The sequence below is a fragment of the Pseudopodoces humilis genome, chromosome 30 (genome assembly GCF_049639895.1).
Source record: "Pseudopodoces humilis isolate 2021_Gansu_Grassland_sample_001 chromosome 30, ASM4963989v1, whole genome shotgun sequence".
Classification (NCBI taxonomy): Eukaryota; Metazoa; Chordata; class Aves; order Passeriformes; family Paridae; genus Pseudopodoces; species Pseudopodoces humilis.
The window spans coordinates 3,317,690-3,338,072 of record NC_142229.1 but is presented as its reverse complement, the minus strand read 5'-3'; the positions used below and the strand labels follow the sequence as shown (position 1 = coordinate 3,338,072).

At 52.7% G+C, this 20,383-nt stretch overlaps 1 protein-coding gene across 7 annotated transcripts; it reads left to right on the top strand.

The window, feature by feature from the left end:
* The first annotated feature begins 1,153 nt into the window (after positions 1 to 1,153).
* SFRP1 (secreted frizzled related protein 1) lies at positions 1,154 to 18,868 on the top strand. Of its 7 annotated transcripts, none has more exons than XR_015774711.1 (5): positions 1,154 to 1,775; positions 6,783 to 6,860; positions 12,753 to 15,587; positions 16,567 to 16,678; positions 17,453 to 18,868. XR_015774711.1 is itself a non-coding variant. In XM_005530835.3 (3 exons), the coding sequence occupies exons 1-3, from the start codon at positions 1,244 to 1,246 to the stop codon at positions 13,073 to 13,075; spliced, it is 933 nt and encodes a 310-aa protein (XP_005530892.1). In that variant the 5' UTR covers positions 1,154 to 1,243; the 3' UTR covers positions 13,076 to 18,868. The 7 variants fall into 7 exon arrangements, 1 of the variants encoding a protein (XP_005530892.1); XR_015774713.1 differs by having other exon boundaries at positions 12,753 to 16,678; positions 17,453 to 17,515; positions 18,086 to 18,868; XR_015774708.1 differs by having other exon boundaries at positions 16,567 to 18,868.
* The last annotated feature ends 1,515 nt before the right edge of the window (positions 18,869 to 20,383 follow it).

Sequence of the window (20,383 nt, the reverse complement as noted above, 5' to 3'; positions counted from 1 at the left end):
GGGACCTGTAGACACACGAGGGCAGAGCTGCTTAATGGCCAGATGTTGTGCACAAGAACCAAGCCAGCTTCTTCTGCCTGGCCTGCACCAAGGGGCACCCGGCTTGGCGGCTGCCACACGTCTGTGCTGGCTCCTGGGCGGCCCCATGGCCTCTGTCCTGCACGGACACAGCTCCTGGCCTCGGAGGGCAGCAAGTGCTTGCAAGGCCTGAGGAGCAGAGCGGAGTAAGGGTGGCGAGGGCCTGGTGCTGCTGGAGGAACAGGGAATGCAGCTCCTGCTCCTCCAGTGCATCTGGAACAGGGTACCCAAATGCGATACCACTTTGCTGAACAGACCCCCTTTCTCCTGCCTTTTGTTTGGTTGCTATTGCTTTTCTTTCTTTCAATGTCATGGTTTCTGTTGGAATTTGTCAACTGGGAAATGAACTCTGCACGGTCCAGTCCGGGCTCACAGAAATATCTGCAACCTTTGAACGGCCGCTCAGGAGCGCCGGGACCTCCCAGAGCCGCCCCGGCTTCAGAGACCGGGAACGGCTCCGGGGGATCCGGGCCGCCCGCCGGGGACGCAGCCGAGCGATGCTAGGAGGCGAGCTCAGGCGGCCCGCCCGGGGGAGGTCTCTCGGTACCCCGCGCTCCCCCCGCTGCACTCCATGGGGCCAGGCCCCACGGGCCCTCAGCGCAGCAGGGCCGGGCCCCGCGGGCCCTCACCGGGGCAGGTGACGCCGGGCCCCACGGGCCCTCAGTGCCGCAGGGCCGGGCCCCGCGGGCCCTCACCGGGGCAGGTGACGCCGGGCCCCACGGGCCCCCAGTGCCGCGGGGCCGGGCCCCGCGGGCCCTCACCGGGGCAGGTGACGCCGGGCCGGGCAGGGCTGCGGGGCCGTCGGGGCCGCGCTGGGCGGGGCGGGGCGGGGCCGCGCTGGGCGGGGCGGGGCGGGATTGGCTCCTGCGCCACTGATTGACAGCTGCGGGCGAGCGCGCGGCGGGCGGCTGCGCGCTGATTGGCTGCCGCGGGCTCACAAACCCGCGGCGCGGCCGGAGCGCGGCTAGAGCGGGGCCGGGGTCGGGGCGGCGGGAGCGCGGCGGGAGCGCGGCGTCCTCCGGGGCTCTGAGGGGAGCGGGTAGGGGCAGCGGAGGGGCCGTCGGTGGGGGTGCGAGGAGGGTCCCCGGGGGCGGGCGCCGGCGGCGGGCGCCCCGCGAGTCGCGGCGTGAGGTGCTGTCGGGGCCACCGTCGGCGGGTCGCAGCGATGGGCAGCGTGGGGGGGCCCGGTGGAGCCCTGCGGGTGCTGGTGTCGGTGGCCGCCGGACTGCTGGCCTGCGGCGTGGCCAGCGAGTACGACTATGTCAGCTACCAGTCAGACCTGGGCCCTTACCCTGGCGGGCGCTTCTACGCCAAACCCCACCAGTGCGTGGCCATCCCTGCCGACCTGCGGCTTTGCCACAGCGTGGGCTACGACAAGATGGTGCTGCCCAACCTGCTGGACCACGAGACCATGGCCGAAGTGAAGCACCAGGCCAGCAGCTGGGTGCCACTGCTCAACAAGAATTGCCACATGGGCACCCAGGTCTTCCTCTGCTCCCTCTTTGCCCCCGTGTGCCTGGACCGGCCGGTCTACCCCTGCCGCTGGCTCTGCGAGGCCGTGCGTGACTCCTGTGAGCCTGTCATGCAGTTCTTTGGCTTCTTCTGGCCAGACATGCTCAAGTGCGACCAGTTTCCCCAGGATGATGTCTGCATTGCTATGACAGCTCCCAATGCCACCGAGGTCTCCAGGCCCAAAGGTAAGGCATGGCTTGTGCTGCAGCCCTGCTCCTGGCACTCCTCTCTGAGCTGACAGGCCAGGTGTTAGCCCAGAAGGGGCCACATGGGACTGAAGGGGTTCTTGTGGCAGGAGGAGGCTCATTTGAACTCTTGTTGGCAGCGGCCCTCCTCTGGCCTCTGAGCACTCACTCTCTGTGCCTTCCTGTCCTAAGGTAGGTGGGATGCCTTGCCAGCTCCTCATCCCCATCGCAGAGCCTTGGGACAGGCTGTTTGGGACATGTGGGGTTGTGCCTGTTCTGATACCTGCACGGGCTCCAGCCCTGATGGACCAAAGTGTGACCCTCTGTGCTCAGATACTGCACTGTCCTGGTTCTGCTCCCGAGCCAGACTCCTGCAGGGCTGCTCTGGGCAGCAGGAGGATGTATGCCATGGCAGAAAGTGCTGGCTGACTGAAGCCAACTGTGACCGTAGTCCTGGCAGGATCCCCCATGTCCAGTGCAGTCCTAGGGAAGAGTCTGGGCAGCTGGTGCCTGGGCGTGCAGTGGAGATCCAGCTCTGCCCTCGGGTGGGCTGGAGAAGGAGCAAGAAACCTGCCCAGAAACGACTAGGGAAAGTGAACGTGGTTCGTGTTTGTTTCCATTGCATGCAGCACGTTTCTGTGGTGCCAGACTGGCTTGTTCAAGTTGCAGTGACTCTGGCTTGTTGCTGGAAACTTGAAAATAAATAAATATCCTGGTGTCACTTCAGTGTTTGCTATTGGAACACTGTGAAAGGCTGGCAGGAGGAATGTTTGTAGAGGGAGATGGCAGGGGGCTCTAGGAGACTGCAGTGCTTTTTGGCCAGCAGAGCCTCATCGGAAGGAATTGTCACTCCTGATGGCACGGGGGCATAGTGCCGGCTCTCGGGAGGAGCTCGGGGCTGGGGGTTGAGTGATTTCTGTGGCTTCTGCGCTGTGTCAGAGCTCGTCTGCAGGGACTTGTACAGACAAAGGCTGTATGTGGTGCTCGACTGGGAGAAGTAACCCAGCCGGTGGGGACTGTGCAGTGTCATCCTGCCCATCTTGAAAGGACTCGTACTTCAGGGAGCCCTTCTGATAGAGGACAGGAACAACGGAGTGCATCCTGCAGCAGAGGGGTGACTCCCTGAGGAGTCTCTAGAAGCTGTGCTGGGTGTGCGGAGGGCAGTGCAGAGCCCTGGCACAGTGACTGTGACACGGCAGGCAGAGGAGCACCCCCGAACTCCGTACCCAGAGGAGCTGTACATGAGGGCCCATGGCACATCTTGGAAATGACATCCAGAGGCAGGTGGAATGTGAAGCTCGTGCCAGTGCGGGGTGGGGTGTCAGGGGGCTGAGCTCTGGCTGATCTCATTGCCAGGGACTCAGCCTTTCCCCACAGTGATGGCAGCACAGACATACTGGCTTCCTTGTCATGGCTTGCCGTTACTGATGTGACTGCTGGAAAACATCGTTGTTTTCCAGGAATGCTCTAAATTAATATGTCTTATATGAACCTGGACCCTTGGTCAAGACCGCAGCCGTGTTCTGTGTTGCAGGTACAAAGGTTGCTTCTCCCCAGGGACTTTCAGCCAAGCATGCTCCTGGGACAGCTGGATCTGAGCTGGCCCTTCCAGGGTCTGTAATAGTCTGGGCTGTGTGCAGGTAATTCATTTTACAGACATTAATGAGCCAAGACCTGGGAACAGGCTTCTAAATGAGCAGCACCTGCCAGGTTTTCCATTGAGTAGTTTAGCAACTTTACCTTTCTGACCTGTCTTGAAGGCAGCACTGGGGTTGGGACACTACTGCTTCCTTGTGATGCCTCAGTTTGGGGTGGAAAAAGCAAAGTTAATTGCAACCATTACTGTGATGTGAACCAGCACTGCAGAATCTCCTGTGTGCCACAGAGTATCTGTTTATGGCCCGTGAGGCACCCATTGCTTCAGCTCTGGTACTACCACTTCCTGCAGATGTCGAGTCATCCTAGGTGACCTGCAGCTCAGTCCTTGTGCCTGTGCTGGCTGGTACTTTCATCTGCCTGGGTTCTACTATGTGCACCCTGGCCATGGTTTGTCTGTGTTTTCTGTCAACACCAGCTCCTGGAGCCCCTTTGCTCTTGGGCACAGAGGTGTTTTCTGTTGATTCAAAGAGGGTCAGAACCAAGCAGTGTCCCCACTTTTCTCTTGGTACTAATAAGAACAAACCCTTTCAGTATTTTTTCCCCATTAACACCTTGAAATTGGAATTTGTTTCTGCCTCTCTAAGAGCTGACCTGCTGAATTCCTTTCTCCTTAAGCACAGGCAGTAAAGCCTGCAGGCCCACAGGATGCATCAGGGGAGTTGCAGATTAATACAGCATTACACATTCCTTCTCTTGCCCCTGGAGTAAGCTGGCTCTACAGCCAGGCATTGGAAAATGGTCAGCAGGGAACAAGTGAGCTGGAGGCAGGCTGAGATTGTGCTTGGAGCTGAGCTGTCAGCTGCATCAGATGGGCCCCAGCCAACCTGCACTGGACCCAGAGGATGGGCTGGAAATGTCTGCTGTAATGCCTCAGGACAGATGGGAGGACTTGCAGTTTTGGGGTAGCTGTGGCTCCACAGAACAGCAACTTTCCTGAAGGCACAGAGCTGTGCAGGAGCTGGCTGGGCCCCCAGCATTTGTGTTCCTGACTGTAGTGTGATGTGGTGACCCAGAGCAGAGGACAATTTTCCTTCCCATTGTCAGGAGACAGTGTCTCCTGCAGTCCTGTTGTGCTGTAAAAGAGCTGCAGGAGGCAGAACTGGAGGATGGGTTGATTTAGGTTGGATATAAAGGGGAAGTTTTTTGCAGTGAGGGTTGTAAAACACTGGCACAGGTTACCTAGAAACATGGTGGATGCCCTGTCCTTGCAAACATTCATGGTCAGGTGGGACTCTGAGCAACCTGCTCAAGTTAGGGAAGGGGGATTGTGCACAAGTGAAGCTGCTGTCTGTGGAAGGGACTACCCAGGGGCTCCCAGGTCCAGCCCACAGATGGCTGCTGCCTCTGGGCCCTGGTGCAGCAAGGCAGGGGTCTCCGCCACCTTGGGCGTGTTACAGCCTGTTCAGGGGCTACTGGAACACAGCTAGAACAAAGCCTGTATTTGCAACAGGGAACAATGAGTCTTATTTTCCATTTTTGTTTGCTTTTTCTTTTTTCTATTTTAATTGGTTGCCTGGAAAGCTCATAGAGTGGATGCTGCAGTGGCTTTCACATTTGTCTGGCTGGTGTAGGCTTGGCTGCCCTCCTCATGTGCACTTCGGCTGCTGAGGCAGATTGAAGTACTTGGCATGGCAGGTACCCCCTGCTTATTTCTGACAGTGGTCCCCAGCACAGTGAGGAACTCCTGGCTCTGCAGCAGATGGACAGCTGGGCCTGTATCACCTTCCTATGAGCACCCTCTCTCCCTTGTCATGAGCTCATTAAATGTGCAGCCTGGAAACAAAAATTCTGACTGCTGATTTTAAAAATCAAGTGTTAAGAGATGTCATCGTATCTCCAAAGGCTGGCTTCTGAGTGAGATGGTGATAGTGGCAGTTGTACGTTAGGGTTCTGGAAGAGGTTACCTGGGTGATGGACAGCTCTCAGGGATACAGAGAGTGGGGAGGTGGATGTTGGTGCTGTGAAGGCTGACTTGTGACTTGCACATCGGAGGAGCGAAAGGCCAGTTGCTCTGCAAGTGTGATTAATAAAGTCATGGCGCATGTCCCCAGGAATTAGCATTTGGCACAGAAGAGATTTGGGGGTGGTGACAGGGAAAGAACAAGCCACAGAAAACGAATGTCTGGCCTGAATCCCTGTGGGGCATCTGTGGCCAAGGAGACACGACACCATGGTCGTGGCTGTGCCTCTCTTGCCAGCAGTTCTGGCTCTGCACCTCTCTTCTGGACACCTCTCTGTTTTTTTGGTTCAGCAACGCTGCGGATTTGCTGGCCTGGCTGAGGGCTGGAAGGCCATGAGTGCTCTGTTTACATGCTGGGACTGGCAGATGTTTTGCTGCAGTGTTGTCCCTGAGAATAACTCCCTTGTGTGGGAAGAGCCCTCCATCTTGCTGGACCAGGAACAAGCAACATCTCCCAGCTCAATAAATTAATCTGCCAGTAGCTCAAGTCTACATCTCTGCTGCTGGGTGGTCTGTCCCAACTGCAGACAGGAACCTGAAACAGATTCTTACTCTCTGGGTGAAGTGAGCTTTGCTCCCAGATCCCAGTGAAATTCCCATGGCTGGCATTTCCCGAGAGGCAGATGTTGGCTACTGCCAGTGACTGACAAGCAGAGGTGGCTCTGCTCTGCTGGAGCCATGAGGCTGCCCTGGACTCAAAAGAGCATGACCGCTGTTGGTGGTGGCAGCATCCACAAGAGCTGTGCTGGTCCATCTCCAGCCAGTGCAGCTCTGGGACAGGGCAGGAGGGAGGGTGGTGAGGGGCTTCCTGAGCAATGCCTGGGCAGTCTGTGGGATGGTCCCCAGGGCTGAGAGGAACATGGTACTGAGCTGAGCTGTCCCTGTCCTGAACCCCCTTGCCTGGCACCAGGGTAGCACCTTGGCACTTGAGCTATCTCTGGGCAGCATCCTCCTGCTGTGCTGGGGTTCAGGCATTGTATGCCTGCCTTGGCATGCCATGGGGAGGGAATGTCAGCAGGCTATGGGCCATGCCCCTTGTCAGGCGGCTCCCCTCAGTTGAATGCCTGGCTCTGAGAGCTCCTCTCTTTGCCAGTGCTGTCCTTTTGCCTTTAGCAGCTGCCTGTGTCTGGCCTTGGGCCCACTGACAGCATTGGAGTGGGGCTGGCAGAAGGTTGCCTGTGGCCAGTGCTGCCCTGTGAGCTGGTGGATGGTTCCTTACACCTACTAGGGTGTTGTTGTATGGGACCTGGGAGCCCGTGGCAGGGTGCATGGGCACGGATCCCCCTTGAGGGTGGTGGTCTGACAGCATGGGCAGTCTGGATCTGCGATCCTACTTGTGCTGGCTTCTTGCCGGCTCTCAATTGTCTTCACTTCTTTTCTCTTGCCAGGAACGACTGTGTGTCCCCCTTGTGACAACGAGATGAAGTCGGAGGCCATTGTGGAGCACCTGTGTGCCAGCGAGTTTGGTAAGAAGGAGCACTCTGGGCACAGGGAGGCTCTCCTCACAGGGAGGAGTTGGGCATGGGGCAGCATGACTCCTGTGTGGGCTAGAATGGGACTGCCATGTTTGCCTGCCCGCGCTGGTGCTGCTGTGTCCTGCCATCTGTCCCCAAGGCCAGGCACGTGTGCCTCTAGATGTCAGTGTGGGTATGTGGAGGTGGGTGTTAAAAAATGCAAAGCTACTTGAAAGCTTTGTCCTAAATGAGTGAGTCAGACAATCAGAGGTAAACTGAACTTCATTTAAAAAAAGAAAAGATTATCACAAGGAAATATATTAGCTTTCTCAGATCAAACCCAGAATTAACTGGTTTTGACATCCTTGCTGGTGTATGTAACTTTCCCGGAAGATTATTAAAGGCATATTGAACAAGGTGTGCATTCCTGGGGGATTAGCACTTGAATGTGCCTTGTACTGGAGCGTGCTTATGCAAACCCAAACCTGCTCTGCATGCTGGTGTGTTGCCCTTTCTGCTGGAAATGAATTCTCAACTCTCCTGCAGATTTGGTATGCCAGAAGTCCTAAGTTCAGCACAGGCTTTTTCTAACAGGGAAAAGCATCAACGGGAACACCCCTGTAACAGTTCCTCAGGAATGTGCATACTTCTGGCTTGCTTGGGGAATGGAAGCAGACATTCAATGCATGGCCTGGCTGGGGAGTGGGAGGTGCTGAGTGCTCCAAGTTGGGGTGCTCAGAGCTCTGTTCTGGGCAGGCCATGGGAGCTGAATCAGAGCTGCCCCTGCCTTACTGCGATACACACAGGGAGAGACGGCAGGGAGGGAGGGAGAAGCACACCTGCTTTGGGTAAGAGCTTCCTGCCTGGGCTTGCAGTGATGCAGAGGCATTGCCCCAGTCTGGGGGACCTTCATCCCAGAGAAGGAGCGAGGTGGATCCAGTGCTGGTGGGTCACTGCAATACCCGTCCCCTTGCCAGAGGTGTGCAAGCAGTGATCCGAGAAGAGAAGGGAAATAAAAACTTAACTGCATGCTTGTCATCAGCTTCTGCTGCTAAGTATCCTCTCATGCTCCTCCCATGCTCCCATGGACAGTTATACAACGGGGAGCAGAGGCAAACCAGAAGAATTCCCTGCCTCGGCAGAGCGGCTTGGGACAGTGACTTGCCCACAGTGTAAGTTGTTATTGGGAAAGACAGTGGTGACTGTCCAAAGGATGGAATTATTTCTGAGCAGATGTTGCCTGTCTATAGCCAGCTGGGGAGCAGGAGCACGGGATTCAGTGCTGGTCCTACCTGTGCCCTGAGAGGGAAGGCAGTGTAGGGGTGAGAAGGACGTCTCAGCAGAGGGAGTGGCTAGTGGAGGAAACATTGGCTTCAGGAAGTTTTCCCGAAGCAGAGTGCATGGCCTTTGGATCTTTGTTTAGTCTTGGGAGGTTACTATCATGGGGCAATTTCTCAAGGAAAGCTGTTTATCTGACACTATTATAAACTTCCAAACCTTCAGACTGAGGTTTCTCATGCACGTCCACCAAGGTAAACACTGGCAACTGACAGGTTACAGATCCTCATCAAAGCCAGACATGTACAATAAATGTTTAAACTAACATGTGCTGCATGGGGCAGCTGTTGGTAGGTCTTGCACTGATTCCTGCAGGTTTCTCTTACATCCAAGCAGCTTGTTACAGAAAAGAGGTGAGGAGCACTTTGCCCACCACAGATGTGTGGCTGTGCCGGTGTAGGAAGTGGCTGTGTAGCAGCCCTGGTGTTGGTCTAGAGTACAGTGCAGGAAGAGAGCAGCAGTGAGCTGTGAACACAAACTGTAAAGACAAGGCAGGAGAATATCTTGGACAAGATGCTGGGGGTCAGAGGGGTGCCAGGAGACTGCCAGCCTCATGGTCCAGCAGAACTTTGGGTTTGCCTTTGTTTGAGGAAGAATGAATGTAGACTCTAGCATGCTGCTTTGACGCAGTTTGGCTGCTCCTCTGAGAGTAAGACAGCTTTGGGGTGGCTGTGAGTGAGGGGTGCCAGAACTCTGGCCTGAGCACAGAGCAGCACGGGGGGCTGGATCAGGTATGTGGGGGTAACTGCAGTGTAGATTTCAGTGTAGTGCTGGTGTGCTGAGACAGCGATGGATGCAAGAGGAAGCATGAGATCGGCCTCCAGTGCCCCCACAGCCACCTCCCCCAGCTGCCCTGGGCTGCAGCCAGCACTTGTTTCTTACTCTGGGAGTTCATTCCACGCTCTGTTTCTCTTAGTGATTTTATTTATTGTTTCTGCCCTTTCTCTGGGGTCTGAGGGGATCCTGCTGAACAGGCTCTGTGGCACTGGGGACTGCAGAACAATCAATACATGCTGTTTATTTTTTCACTGTGACTGACAGGTCCTTGCCTGCAGCCTTCTCCTGTTACAGCCCTAATGTGTCTTCTGGCAGGTTTCTTCCTTCTCAGTGATTTCTAAAGGAAAGAAAAATGAGGCTGAAGGAGCAGTGGAGCTTTCCCTTCTCTCACATTCTCTTTCCTGCACATGAGGTGCTGGAGTGGGGCCCCTTCCCGTGCAGGCAGGAGAACAGCAGAGACAGTAACCTAGTCCCAGGCTGTCCTGTGCTGAAAAAGAGAGCTGGAGGTGCCAGTGGGAACAGGAATGGTGCGTGGTAGTGGGTTGTGAACAGAACACAGGCACTCCTGCTCTCAGCGGGTGACCCCGATACAGCGCCATCCTTGGAAAAGCTTGTGCTGGAAAATGTGGGTGTCCCATGAAAGTAAATGGTAAGAAAGTGGGTGGCATGTTGATCCTGCAGCCCCTTGGGCCACTGTAACGTGTGGAGTGGCAGGGGCCGGTGCTGCTACCAATGCCACAGCTATGCTGAAGTAGCCTGTGGTCACAACGCAGCTGCTGGACTGCAAAGGTGGCACACACTCCTGCTGTGGATAACTCTCCTGGGGCCAGCTCCTGCCTGGCAGCCACAGCTGAATATTTAGTCTGTCTGAGCAAGCATGTCCTGGCATCTCAGAGGCAATTCTGGCCCTTCTCCCACTTGGTGCTGATACAGATTTGGTGCAGCATGGGGGGAGTGGAAAGGCCAAGGTTCCCAGTGAGGAAGCTGTTTGCTTTGGCAGCTCATCTGCATCCTGGAGCCAAGACTCAAAGCATCCCACTCAAGCCTTTTGCCTGCTGCGGCAGCATTCCCAGGGCTGGGGAGACGCCAGGCTGGCTGCTGCAGCCCCGTGGTCCCCCCTTCCAAATGTCATGCTCTAGGAAAGTCAGAAGTTGGAGGCTGCCTCCCACTGTGTGGTGTTGAGCCCTTAGAGTGGGGTGCACACCGGAATGAATGAATGTTCCCTCAGGCACCACTTTCCTGGTGCGCCGTGCAAAAGCTGTATGTCTGGCCTGTCACTATGGAACACTTTCATACCTGGGAACCTTACCTGGAATGTGGGTTGTAACTTAGGGAATGTGGCCCAGTTAAGTGAACAAGAGGAATTTGGGGAGCCAGGTCACTGCAGAGCAATGAGGGCTGAGCAGAGATCATCATGCTTGTGTGACTGCTCAGCCTGCAGCACCAAAGGCTTGGTGATCCCTGAGCAAGGCTGTGTTTACCTGGGCAGCACTGCAGGCTCTTGCTGGTTATGAGGTCACTGCTGCCGGGAAGAACAGAGCCTGACACAAACTGTTTGCACCCTTGGTCAGCCTCTTCCTTCATCCCCCTTGGCATTATCCCATCTTGGCTCTGTGTGCTGCTCTGCACGAGCAAGGTTTGGATGAGGTTTTGGTTTACATCTGGATGTATGGTTCCCCTGGGCAGCTTCCATGAACCTGCATCGCTGGCTCACAAACTGCTGTGTGCAGGGAAGGGAGCAGCTGTGAGCTCCCACAGCACGGGATTAACAAGCCTTCTTTGTCTTCCATGGTGTATGATACTTGGAGTAGATCAGCACCTCCACTAGCTGGCAGATCCTTTTCTTCCTCTAGCAAAAAGGATCAAACTTTGCAGTCATCTCAGCAAAGCAGTTTGCAAACAAGCCATTTTGCAGAAGTCTCTTATTGAGCTGTTGAAATGGTGTTTTGTCGCTAAAGGACACAAAATGATTCACACAAACACTTTCCAATGTTAGAACAAGAAAGAACTAACCTTTATTCTCTGACTCCAGTATTTATAGATTCTCAACAAGGACCAGGGATTGGATAATGAAGTTACCACCTTCCCAAGCACATTGGTCATGTGAAACATCCATCAAAAGACATTTCTTAGAAGGAATGTAATAAGCAACTTATGTTTATAGAACTTGTATGGGAAAGTAACTAAAACTATGAAAACATTATCAGAAGGCTTTAGTTTTCAGGGCGACAGTGTTTTACCATCCTTCCTGCCCTGGCCATCTCTGTGCTTAGTGCAAGGGTTCCAGTCAGCATGAGTAAAGAAAGTGAGGCTGTCATTGAGGAATGTTGCTGCTACTGCTGCCCAGTTGATGTCATGGAGCTTAGAGCTGCTTGAAGACTACTTACTTCATTTTCCAGATTTGTTGCAAACTGATCTAGTTCAGCATCTTTAGCTCCTTAAAGCTGGAGTCTCTTTAGCTCCTGAATTTGAAAAACAGATGGAATGAAAATCTCACTTGGGTTTCCAGACCTAGATTACTTTCTTATACAGTAACAGTGTAACATGACATGGCCCTTGGCAAACCTAGGGAATATTTTTGGCACAGGAGCAGGCAAACACCATTGCTCCTGTTGTCAGGGCAGTGGCTGGGAGCACAAAAGGGGGATCCTGAGTCTCTGCTGCCTGCTTGGGATTGTAGTCATGCTGTCCTACTGCCATCTGCATCTGGACCGTGCAGTGCTCCCATCCAGGAAGCAACACGTGTTCACTGTGACATGTTCCAGCAGAGCAGGATTTCAAGGAATGATGCTATGGGGGACCCATCTCCCTGTCAGAACCAGAGGTTTTTGTGGACTGCCTGCAACTGCCCTGAGACTCTAATGAGAAGGGGCAGCAGCCAACAAATCACCTCTCTGAGCATTAGTTATCTGCAGCACTGAAGTAAGCTCCCAAATGATGAAAATATGTTAGTGATTTTTGGCCATATGTGCTTTTCCCCAAAAACGAGGCAGAGCCAAATGGCACAGAAATTATGTTTTAATGTACAACACATTTTCATCATTTTTCCCATGTATGCAAAATTCCTTTTCATGGTCATGGCAAAAAACCTTTTTTTTTTGGGGGGTGGGGGGTATTGCAGTTAACTTGGGAAAATGCTGAACCCAAAGAGGGGAGAGTATTTTCCATGGAAGTGTATCAGACCAACTTCCCTTCTCTTAGGGAAGGTGCAGATACATGACTGCATGCTGGGGTCCCCACAGCCCTGATGCAGAGACATCCAGTGCTTGGAATCTTGTTTCACAGGCACCTGAGGGCCGGTGTGACTACAAACAGATGATTGAGAAGCAAAATTGACCTTTTAAATGATCCTTTCAAGAATCCCTCCATGCCTTTATAGCAGGGAAGTCTCCTAATTTACTCAGCTAACATTTGTGCTTGGCAGCTGAGCAAGTCCCCTCTCAAATGGAAAGTGCTGGCTGGTTTGCTGGAGGAAGGGGAACAAAGATGTCAGTGTTTTACCTTGGTGCTCTCCTGGGCATGGGGCAGCTCCACCTCAGGTGCGAGGGTGTGAGTGTCACAGTGGGCCAGGTCATGGCCAGGATGATGCCATGGAGCAGGAGGATTCAGGAGCAGAGAAGGGGACTGCAGGAATGGAACACGGCACTGTATGTCTGCAGTGGGACAGGACATTGCTGCCGTCCTCGGGCCATGGCACTGCTGCCCCCTCAGCCTCACTTAGCAGAGGTGTTGTGCTGGTGAAGGCTGCTGAGGAGTTTTGTTTTTCCCCTCACCCATCTTGTTTTGCAGCTCTTAAGATGACCATAAAGGAAGTGAAGAAGGAGAATGGGGACAAGATGATCATTCCACGGAAGCGGAAGGCACTGAAGCTGGGGCCCATCCGGAAGAAGAACCTGAAGAAGCTGGTGCTGTTCCTAAAAAATGGGGCAGACTGTCCCTGCCATCAGCTGGACAACCTCAGCCACTACTTCCTCATCATGGGCCGCCAGGTGAAGACTCAGTACCTGTTGACAGCCATCTACAAGTGGGACAAGAAGAACAAAGAGTTCAAGAAGTTTATGAAGAAGATGAAATCACCCGACTGCCCGACGTTTCCGTCCGTTTTCAAGTGATGTGGTGGGTGGTGGCAGAGCCACTGTCTGGACCTGCACAGTTGGGTACGGCGGCTCGGTCTCGCTACTCTGCAGCAGGAATGCTGGAGCCAAGCCCTCCTGCTCCTCCATCCTGCTCCTCAGAGCTCCCTCACTGATCTCAGCCCTTCCACATCCCCGCTGCTGGCGTTGGCCTGGTCACCTGGGCATGTGATGTGTGTGCACCAGTCGCTGAGGTCACACACAATTTCTATCTGCATTGTCTAAAGACCTGTTACTGTACAGATCTGTACAACCGTTGAAATAGCAGCTGCCAGGTAAAGAGGGAAAGCAGAGGGGTATGCGCTGATGTTAAGAGCTTGCATGCTTACAGAAAGGACCCTCATGACCATGTCACTCCTGTCTCCATGGCTGCAGGATTGCCCTGAATTCCTGTATGAACCAGAGCTGGCTGATTAGACAGAGATCCCATCTTCATGATCAAAGTTAATAAATGAGTAGTGGAGAACCCGTTACAACCTCTGATAAGAATTCCTAATAGCTAATTGCCCTCACTGTAAAAATATCCCATTATAGTCTTAACCTGCTTAGTTTAAGCCTTAACCGTGGTTCCTTGTGGTGCCTTGATGGGCTGGAGCCCTCCCTCACCAGCATCTCTTGTAATGTCTCCCTGGGTGCCTGCCTTGGCATCTGCTGTGCCAGCTGAGCCTCTTTTGCCCAGTACTGTGCTGCACCCAGGTAGCCTTTGAGTCTCCACACTGTGCCCATTGTGTTGGTGCAGGGGGACATGGGCAGAGGGGACTCTCTGCCTATACTGGTGCCTTTGGCCTTGTGCAGGCCCCTGTCCACAGCAGTGGCCAGCTGAATGCTCTACCCTCGGCCTGCCGTGGCAGTTCCTGTGTGCAAGTGGCCTGAGCTGCTGGTGCCCAGACCTGTCTTTCCATTTCAAGCCCGTGCAAAGGTTCAGTTGCTGGCCTGCCCAGGGCTTTGGCTGGGGGGAGCTCATGGCCAGCTCCTCCAGCTTGTGTCACTCCCTTTTACCAGTGATGTTTTTATAGTTCCTTTAGGCTGCTGGCAAAGTACCAGAGTGCAAAAAGCCAAGGACTTGTCCCTGTGGAATGCCACAGGGAACGTATCGTCTCTGTCTTTCCCTCTTTGCTGTGGGACCCATCAGTCTGGGTTTTTTTCTGTTTGATCTGTGACAGCTTGGCTCTCTATCATTATGTCTTTTTTGCCCTAATCAAAATGTCATGTTTGTATGATTTCAAATAGTTTATGAAAGACAAATATCTTACCCAAATGATTACATTTATCAACCAAGCTGAAATTCATTATTCTGTGAATTGGACTAGTTCTCTTTTTCATAGACCCATACCACTCCATATTCATAATCCTTCTTCCATTTAGTATTCTCATCCATCAACAGTACTCTAAGAGAATGAATATCTGACATCTGAGATAATCCTGTTGTATCACAGTTAAGTGAAATAACATATCCTCATTTTTGAGGTTTGAACCAAACCCCCTCAAAACTAGTAAATTAATTATTCCTTAGCTTGGGAGTGGTGCTTATTCCCCACGTGGGAACAGAGCCACGGACTTGGTTGTAGAAGAATTGTGTTAACAAGCCGAGTACTCTGAGGAATGATGTTTCACAGCTAACAGAGAGATGGATTTAGGATGTGAACTTTGTAGAGTCTCCCTAGGCTGTCTTAGACCACCATTTGTAGTAGTGTTGTTTCTTTATTGCAAAATTAATCATTGTAGATAATGTGCTTTATTAGTGAAGTAAAGAAATAAATAAACCATGGGCTTTAACATCACAGATTGATGAGGTGAAATGATGGAGGGGGCTGTCAAATCCAGCTGTGTGGGGAATGGAGTTAGGACGTGATGAATGGAAAGTCTGGTTATCTGTGAGTGCCCAAAGTGCCCCTAAAAGCCCCACTGGGATGGGGCAGGGACCCTCTGTCCCTGTTGCCTGGCCTTCCTGAGCGCAGCAGAGGGTGGGCTGTGGCAGAGAGACTGCTGCTGCTAAACTTGCCATCGGCTGGCCTAGAGGCTGTTGGTGGTTCCAGGGCATTGCAACAGGCTGTCCAGGGAAGTCCAGGTGGAGTCACCATCCCTGGAGTGCTTCAGGAGATGACTAGATGTGGCACGTTGGTTTAGTTGACGTGGTGGTGCTCAGCCAAGGGGCGGACTCAATGACCTTGGGGGTCTTTTCCAGCCTTATTGATTGCACGATGCCATGGTTGCATGCCCACTGGCATGCAGCAGGTTGCAGGGAGAGCAGGTGCCCTTCCTGGGAAGCTCCTGTTGCTTCAGCCAGCCCTGGCTGCAGCTTGCAGGTGGTTTTAATCAAAGTGATTCTTTTACCCACCTGTTGGGTGAGGCACTGCTGAGAATGTGTTGCAGCCCCAGCTGGTCCTGAGTGCAGGGGAAGGTTTAAGAGCTCAGGGAAAGCAGCAAGTTCTTTCTGCAATGCATTTGGCCTGAGACATTGCTGGCAGCAGTGTTGTCACCACGAGACCAGGTAAGGTCAGTGCTGTGGGGTTGCTGCTTGGGGTCTCCTTTTCCCAGCTCAGAGTTGGTGCCTGGAGCAGTTCAGGGCCTGGGGTGAATCTGCTTTATGTGTCCCTGCATTTCACTACTGGTTCATCTGTGGTCATTCAACAAAGTGAGAGCATCAGGTCAGTTTGAAGAGATGCAGGAAGCCAGGCAATCTGTTTGCTGAAAATTTACAGAATCAATTCCTTTACTGACTTCTTGTAACTGGCAACTCCCGAAGTATTTTTTTGGTCATGTAAAAAGTGAGACTTGCAGTCAAACTGCTGCATGTGACTGCCTTTGCTGTCTTTAAATTTCCTATACTGCTCTCCAACAAGAAAAGTCTACTAAAACCTGAAATGGCCTAACTGTAAGCTGTGGAGAAAGTACCCGAGATCCTGGGTTGTGCTTGTGTGGAGTCGTGTTGAACAAATAGGTGTTTACTGTAACGAGAAAGCGCACAAGTCTCCTTAAATCAGGCACCATGTGTCTGGTGTAGTGCTCCCAGAACACTGCACTGTTTGTGCAGTTGGAGGATGCACTTTACATTTTAAAATGTCAGATGCTGATTGTTATAATGGGTTCTGGTTTAAGTTACAAGCATATGTATAAATGCTCAGTCTAAGACATATTTTATCCTGGGAGACAGCCTCAGTTTGGCCTTGCTGAGGGTTCTGCAGTGTCTGTGGCACAGGGATGCGCCACCTCTGGGACACTCAGGCTTGCTACAGCCTGAACTTGTCTGAAGTATGAACCTTAAATCCTAAAATAAAATATCATCCTTTTGTGACTCAGTTTATCCTCCCAATAATGTTTATCTTCTTTGCTCCAGCATTCTTTCTGTTGAGTTCCACCTGTCTAGCCTCCAGTTTGTAGTTCAGTTACAAACTAAATACAGTTTTCTTTCATGCTATACAAAAAAAATCACCTTCCATCCCTCAGTTAATTTTTTTAATTGCTGGCAGTCTGTGTTTTACTTTGACCATTGCTGGGAAATGTAAGGCTGGGAAGAAAAGCTGAGCAGCTGGAGAGGATTTGTTCTGGAGAAGAGAGGACACCAGCCTGGTGTGGAACTCTGTGAGTGCTGCGCAGGACGAGGGGGTGATGCACAGGAGCTATGCCAGGCTGAAGCTTGGCTCATCACTGGCTCACAGGCAGCAGGTCTGGGGTCAGCAGGCAAACATCTGCCATCCAGAGCTGCTGTCCTGCTTTAATGAGCTGTTCCATGAACAGGCAACCCAGGTGTGCAGTGAGCATAGCACAAATAACTAAAAAATAACAGTAAAAATGGAAATAGCAAGCTCCTTCCCTTTGTGGGCAGATGGAGCTGCCTTGGCTGTGACTGCTGCTCTGTGCGGTGCCAGGGGAAGCAGTGGACAGAGCCCCGTGCTCACTGTGGCTATAGATGGGCCCAGCAGTGAGGGGTTGCTGGGTGAACATGAAAGCTGAAAGGTCTCAGCTGAAACGTTCTCTAAAGCCACAGTGGAACTCCTCTTTCCCTGCCCCAACACTAGAAACCTTGCAGAGAAAATGCTCCACTGTGTTTCAGAGGCTGCTCCTGCTTTCTCACTGCATCGTGCTGGATGGCCCTTAAAAAGGACACACACACACATAATTAAAGCCACCCTCCACCCCAGGGCCAGAGCTGTGTTTGGAAACTGCTGTTCCCTGGCGCAGAGGCTCTTTTTTCCATCCCAGCCAGGCTCCGCATGCCGCAGTGGCACCGCCAAGGAGAAAGAGCTCTCTCAGACCTAGTGAGGGAAAATGTATCTTCCAGTATCTTTAGCAAGTGCTTTTAAAACCCCTGTTTTGTAAACGAACAGACTTTTTTTATTACTGTTTCTTCTCCAGTGATCCCACCCGAGCCCCTGAGCATGCAGCCTGCTGGACCAAGTTTCTCCCTTTGGGCAGTCTGTAGGTATCCAAGCCATGCTTGAATGTCGTCCTTGGAAGGGGAGTGGAGCAAGCTGGCAGCTCCTCTGCTCCTGGGAGCTTCTCACTGCAGACAGACCCACACGGGGGGCTAGGAGCTCTGCAGCACCTGGCTTCCCAAAGCAAAGCCCCACCCTGGAGAGCCTTGAGGGAGCGAGTACAGGTCAACCTGCCAGGGTGGCCGGCGGTGCCACGGTGGCCTCACAGCCTTGAAACAAATGAGGGCTTTGTTTCAAGAACTCCCCATCAGAGGCTGAAATCCCCTCTGAGGCAGCAGTCTGCCACGAGGATGTTGCCTGCGTGGCAGGAGCAGGGTCTGCCAGTGCCCGCCAGCACCAAGGGAGCCCTGGCTCTGTCTCCGGCCAGCACATTGGAGTGATGAATCTGTCTCCACTTGCCAGTGTGGGGCACGGGCATGCTGCAGCACAGCGGGCTCCTCTCACAGCCTGCCAAGATCCCAAGAGCCACGAGCAGTTGGCAAACAGTCCCTCTTTTCTGAGGAAGTATGCTATGATGGGGAATTCACTGCTGTCTGAAATATTTTTCCTTTAGAGACAACCAGGAGATATTTGCCAAGCCATTCTGTGGAGAGGAGGAGGGAAGGCAGGACATGGCTGGAAGGAGCCACACCTGAGGCAGTTAGCACAGCATTCTTTGGGATCCAGCTCTCTGCTCTTGTTGTGAGGTGCGGGTGAGCTCCATGAGGCTGCCACCAAAACCATTTCTTCTTAACTCAGGCTGAGCCCTGTTGTGCTATTGGCAACCTATGCTGGCACTTCACTCCTCAATCTGACTTTCTCCAAACTCCTGAGTTACTGATGTGGCAGAGAGGCTAATCTGTTGGGAGGTGTGGTATTGTATATGAATAAATTATGGCTCCAGGAGGACAATGGAGTGTGAGCATCTCTGCTATTACTTGGAAAGAAATGAGGAGATCAGGGCATTTGCCTTGGGCAGGCTGATGAGCATGTGTGCTGCCTCTCCTGTATGGGGTTCAGAACTACATTAAACCCTGAAAACAACAAACTGCAGCCCCTTGAGACAAATGTGACGCCTTTAGATTGGTCATCCTCAGGTGGGGGTGATACAGCCAGCCCAGACATCCTCCCCACTTACTGTACAGCAAGGGAAAATACGGATTTGGAAAAGGTTGAGCTACTTGTGGAAGCTCTGAGGTAGTTTAACATATGCGAGGCCATGTGTCCTCTTGCAGGGCTTGTGGAACAGTGATGGTGGCATCGGCTTGGCCAAACTGATGGTGCTGCTGGCATGTTCAAATTTGTATGTTAAATGGTATCTAATAAAATGTTAATATCAGGCTAAATTTTTATCAAAGTTCTACTCCTGGATTAACACTTGCCAAGAGTTGAGGCATGACTATGTGTGACGCTGTGTAAATGATTAAACCCTGTCCTGCCCAGCTGAATCTGTGCAGCCCCAGCTGCCTGCTCCAGAGTGTTTGCGATTTCTTCACCATTTCATAGTCTTTCATTTGTCCTAAATGTTTGTTTAATAGTCCTGGAAGACCTTTTAAGCTTCCTGGGTTTAATGTTTGCTAAACACCCTGTCACTTCCCCTTGTATTGGTAAGTGCAGCCCCTGTGCTCTGTGGGAGAGGAGAGCTCAGTGCTAACACAGATCTCAAAAGGCAGTGCTGCCCAGGCAGGGTCGCTGGGAGCTGGGGCAGGGGCTCCTCAGCTGGATCATCTCGCCTTTGCACTACCTCAGGTCCTGTGTTCTCCATGGGCCCTGGCAGTATTAGTTTCACAAATTGATTTTCCTGCACAAAAGCTTTTGGTTACTTTGGGATTAGGGACTCTTTAGAGTTCATTGTTTTCCCGAGCTGCCTTGTTTTGCTGTAATGCTGAGACGCCTGGGCTGCAGGAACCTAATCCCCCTCCTCCTCCAGCAGCCCCGCTCTGTGAAAATCTGTTCTCTGCTTAAGTGCAAATTGTTGATGGGAGATAGCAGCGGGTCTTTCTGCTTCCATTTAACGTGTCAGCAGAGAAAGACATCTGCTTGCAATTATGGGCATGGCCTTGCTGAAGGATTGGCCTGGTAGATTTTATAAGGTAATAGGAAATCTTTATCAATTCGTAATTCTTGGTGTCAAAGAAAGGAATATGTTTCATTTAAAATTTTCATCTTTTGTTTTACAAAATCATAGGGTAAAACATGAGATTGATATCAAGGGAAGAATCCATGTGCTCTCTGTGAAGAGTGAGTCCCATCAGAAGTGAGATTTCCCATGCAGAAGGCTCTGAGCAGGTGAGGGCCAGTCTGGGGAGTGACTGGGCTCTGCTGTTGGTCCTTCACTGTCCTCAGCGATGGGCCCACAGAGGCAAATAATTTTTGAAATTATTTGCTGTTGGCTTTGCAGCATGATCTGAAACAGGAGAATTGTCCCCAGCGCAGTGTCCAAAGCATTGGAGTCTCTTGGATGGGGCAAGTGGCTGCAGAAGAGCTGCTGTGTGCTGGCACATCCTGAGCTAGTGGGGAGTCCCTATGGCTGCAGAAATAGCATGTCCAGCACATTCCCAGTGGCTGTGGGAATAGCCCTGGGTCCAAACCCCTCTGTCCTCACTTTCTCCCACCCCAGAATAACCAGTGCTGTTGGCAGTGCCTGGACCAGAGGCACACAGCATTGGAGGTGCTCCCACCCTGCCTGTGTGAGCCCAGGGAGCGCAGCTTGGGGGCCTGGGGGAACACTGGGACAGGTCTGTGGTCACAGGAAGGGCTGCCCAGTGGGCTGGAGGAGGTTCCCCCTGCACCCTGCTCCTTCCAGCTGGGTGGGAGCCTCCTGCCTGGAGCATGGAGAGGGGGCTGCTCCCTACCCCAACCCCTCCATTTG